The sequence below is a fragment of the Musca vetustissima genome, unplaced genomic scaffold (genome assembly GCF_032173495.1).
Source record: "Musca vetustissima isolate MV318-11 ecotype Yass unplaced genomic scaffold, APGP_CSIRO_Mvet_v1 utg8171, whole genome shotgun sequence".
Taxonomy (NCBI): domain Eukaryota; kingdom Metazoa; phylum Arthropoda; class Insecta; order Diptera; family Muscidae; genus Musca; species Musca vetustissima.
The window spans coordinates 1-3,118 of NW_026885074.1; the positions used below are offsets into that span (position 1 = coordinate 1).

General features: G+C 38.1%; 1 protein-coding gene across 1 annotated transcript; it reads right to left on the reverse strand.

Moving 5' to 3' along the window:
• Nucleotides 1-1,282: 1,282 nt before the first annotated feature.
• LOC133332188 (cilia- and flagella-associated protein 157) lies at nt 1,283-3,118 on the reverse strand. Its single transcript, XM_061540568.1, has one exon. The coding sequence runs from the start codon at nt 3,116-3,118 to the stop codon at nt 1,283-1,285; it is 1,836 nt and encodes a 611-aa protein (XP_061396552.1).

Here is a 3,118-nt window from a genome sequence, read left to right on the forward strand (position 1 = left end):
ACGCCTTATGTAGGACCTTAAAAATAATTTTTAAAAAATCCACGCCTTATGTAGGACCTAAAAATAATTTTTAAAAAATCCACGCCTTATGTTTAAAAATAATTTTTAAAAAATCCACGCCTTATGTAGGACCTTAAAAATAATTTTTAAAAAATCCACGCCTTATGTAGGACCTTAAAAATAATTTTTAAAAAATCCACGCCTTATGTAGGACCTTAAAAATAATTTTTAAAAAATCCACGCCTTATGTAGGACCTTAAAAATAATTTTTAAAAAATCCACGCCTTATGTTAAAAATAATTTTTAAAAAATCCACGCCTTATGTAGGACCTTAAAAATAATTTTTAAAAAATCCACGCCTTATGTAGGACCTTAAAAATAATTTTTAAAAAATCCACGCCTTATGTAGGACCTTAAAAATAATTTTTAAAAAATCCACGCCTTATGTAGGACCTTAAAAATAATTTTTAAAAAATCCACGCCTTATGTAGGACCTTAAAAATAATTTTTTAAAAATAATTTTTAAAAAATCCACGCCTTATGTAGGCCTTATGTAGGAAAAATAATTTTTAAAAAATCCACGCCTTATGTAGGACCTTAAAAATAATTTTTAAAAAATCCACGCCTTGTATAGGCCTCGGAAAAAGATTCTATAAAAAAATAATTTTTAAAAAATCCACGCCTTATGTAGGACCTTAAAAATAATTTTTAAAAAATCCACGCCTTATGTAGGACCTTAAAAATAATTTTTAAAAAATCCACGCCTTATGTAGGACCTTAAAAATAATTTTTAAAAAATCCACGCCTTATGTAGGACCTTAAAAATAATTTTTAAAAAATCCACGCCTTATGTAGGACCTTAAAAATAATTTTTAAAAAATCCACGCCTTATGTAGGACCTTAAAAATAATTTTTAAAAAATCCACGCCTTATGTAGGACCTTAAAAATAATTTTTAAAAAATCCACGCCTTATGTAGGACCTTAAAAATAATTTTTAAAAAATCCACGCCTTATGTAGGACCCAAAAAAATAATGTTTAAAAAATCCACGCCTTATGTAGGACCCAAAAAAATAATGTTTAAAAAATCCACGCCTTATGTAGGACCCTAAAAATAATTTTTAAAAAATCCACGCCTTATGTAGGACCCTAAAAAATAATGTTTAAAAAATCCACGCCTTATGTAAGACCCTAAAAAATAATTTTTAAAAAAACCGCGCAAAGAATTAGTTTTTTTTAATTTATTTTTTAAAAAAAATTTAAAATTTATAAAAAATCCGAAGTTAATAAAATAAATTTATAGAGTAGGCCTCATCATCGGCCTGAGGCAGGCTCTTTTGCCTTGACATCCTTGATACCCGGGAACCACGTGACAATGACTCAGAAGTGGATGGCATCACTCCCCCGCCTCCTCCGGCTGAGGTGCCTGCCTCCTTATCTGAATCTCGAGGCGAAGCCATCATCAACGATTCTCTGGTAGATTTCCTTTGCTCTTGCCCTGCCTCTGGGCCATATTCACTGCTGCTGCTTACCTCCTCACCCATATCCTCAGGTTCTTCATCAGCCTCTGCTACCACATCCATTTCATCATGTGACTCCGAGACATAAAGCGTCGAACCCATTTGTACATCAATTATGGATCCTGCCTCGCTGACCCTTTCCTTGGGTATAATTTTCCCTTCCTCCTTTTTCGTTTGATATGCTGTGGCAATGATTTCAGCGGATACCAGACGGTGAACATCGCGCTTGAATATTTCCATAAGTGACGAAGTGGAGCGGGTCATAAAACCCATTTTCCCAGGGCGATAGATGGAGGGTTTCGATTGTGAGTCTGTGTGGGAGGAGGGGGTGCCAGGGGTGTTATCTTGAGATTGAGGATCCTCCGTTTGACTGCTGATAATTTCGAGAAGTTCGTGTAGTAAATCTTGACGTTGCAACTTCTTGATGGCCACCATGCTACCACCATCCTCCTCCTGATCCGCCGCCTTGAGGTCGTGATCTGTAGTCCTGGATTGTCCTGTCATACTCGTTATGGCCTGTTGTATGGCATTGCGTATCTGCTGCTGAACCCCCTTTAGCCTTTTAATCTCCTCCTCATACCGCTCATGCTGGGCATGTAGCCTTTGCTTCTCCATTTTCAAGCTCTCAATCCGCTGACTCATAATTTTCATTTTCTTCGACATATCATTGATGGTAAACCTCTCACAGACATCCCGCTTTGCCAGATTTTCATAAAGGTTACGATATTTCAACAGCTCCACATGTTTCGCCTTCAGGCGCTCATAGTTCGAGGTTAGCTTTTCGATAATTTTTATTTTATTTTGATTACTGCGGATCAGCTCATTTTTGAGTTGCTCCAGCGCGGTGAATTGTTCCGTCATTTCTTTATGCTTTGCCATCGTGTCATTGAATTCCTGCTGCATTCGAATCTGACTTAGAACCAGGGAATCGATTTCCTTTTGCAGGGCAATATTTTCACGTATCAGACGTCGGGTATAGCCCGCATTGCGTATCTCACTGGAGCGGGTAAAATCTTCGGAAACCTGCAAGAGCTTGGCTTCCACCTCTCTCTTCAGGGCATCCTTTTCTACCACGGCTTTTTGTTCCATGCTGTAAATCAATTCCTGATGCAATCTCTCCCTTTCCTTGGCCTCTGCCTCCTGATCATCAAATTTTGCCATTAGCACATCCCTTTGGATCCGAAATTCGTCAAGGGAATTTAATTTGCCGTTCAGTAATTTTATTTCCGATGTCAGCTGGTCATGCATGGCCTTATATTTTGCCTCGAGATCTCGGATTTGTTCTGCAGCCTCGGATTTTTCTTTATTCCTCACCTTGGTGATCTCCACCAAACGTTCCTCCAGCTCCGTTATGGTATCATCACGTTCCGCCAAGGTCCTTTCCAAATGGGCTGCCACATCCGTCCTCTCTTCGGTTATATTTTTTAGCTGCTCCTTGAGGTTGACATTATTCTCATCTAAGGTTACCAAATGACTGCGTAGCCGGGCCAACTTTTGATTCAAATCCGTTATGGTCAGCTCATAGAAGGTGCGGTCGACCTGCGTCAATTTATTCGGATCATCTTTGGGCTTCTTCTCCTTTTTACCTTTTTTACCCAT

Bases quoted from the DNA above. Each gene is read 5' to 3' on its own strand.
- LOC133332188 (XM_061540568.1), bottom strand. From the start codon at position 3,118: ATGGGTAAAAAAGGTAAAAAGGAGAAGAAGCCCAAAGATGATCCGAAT.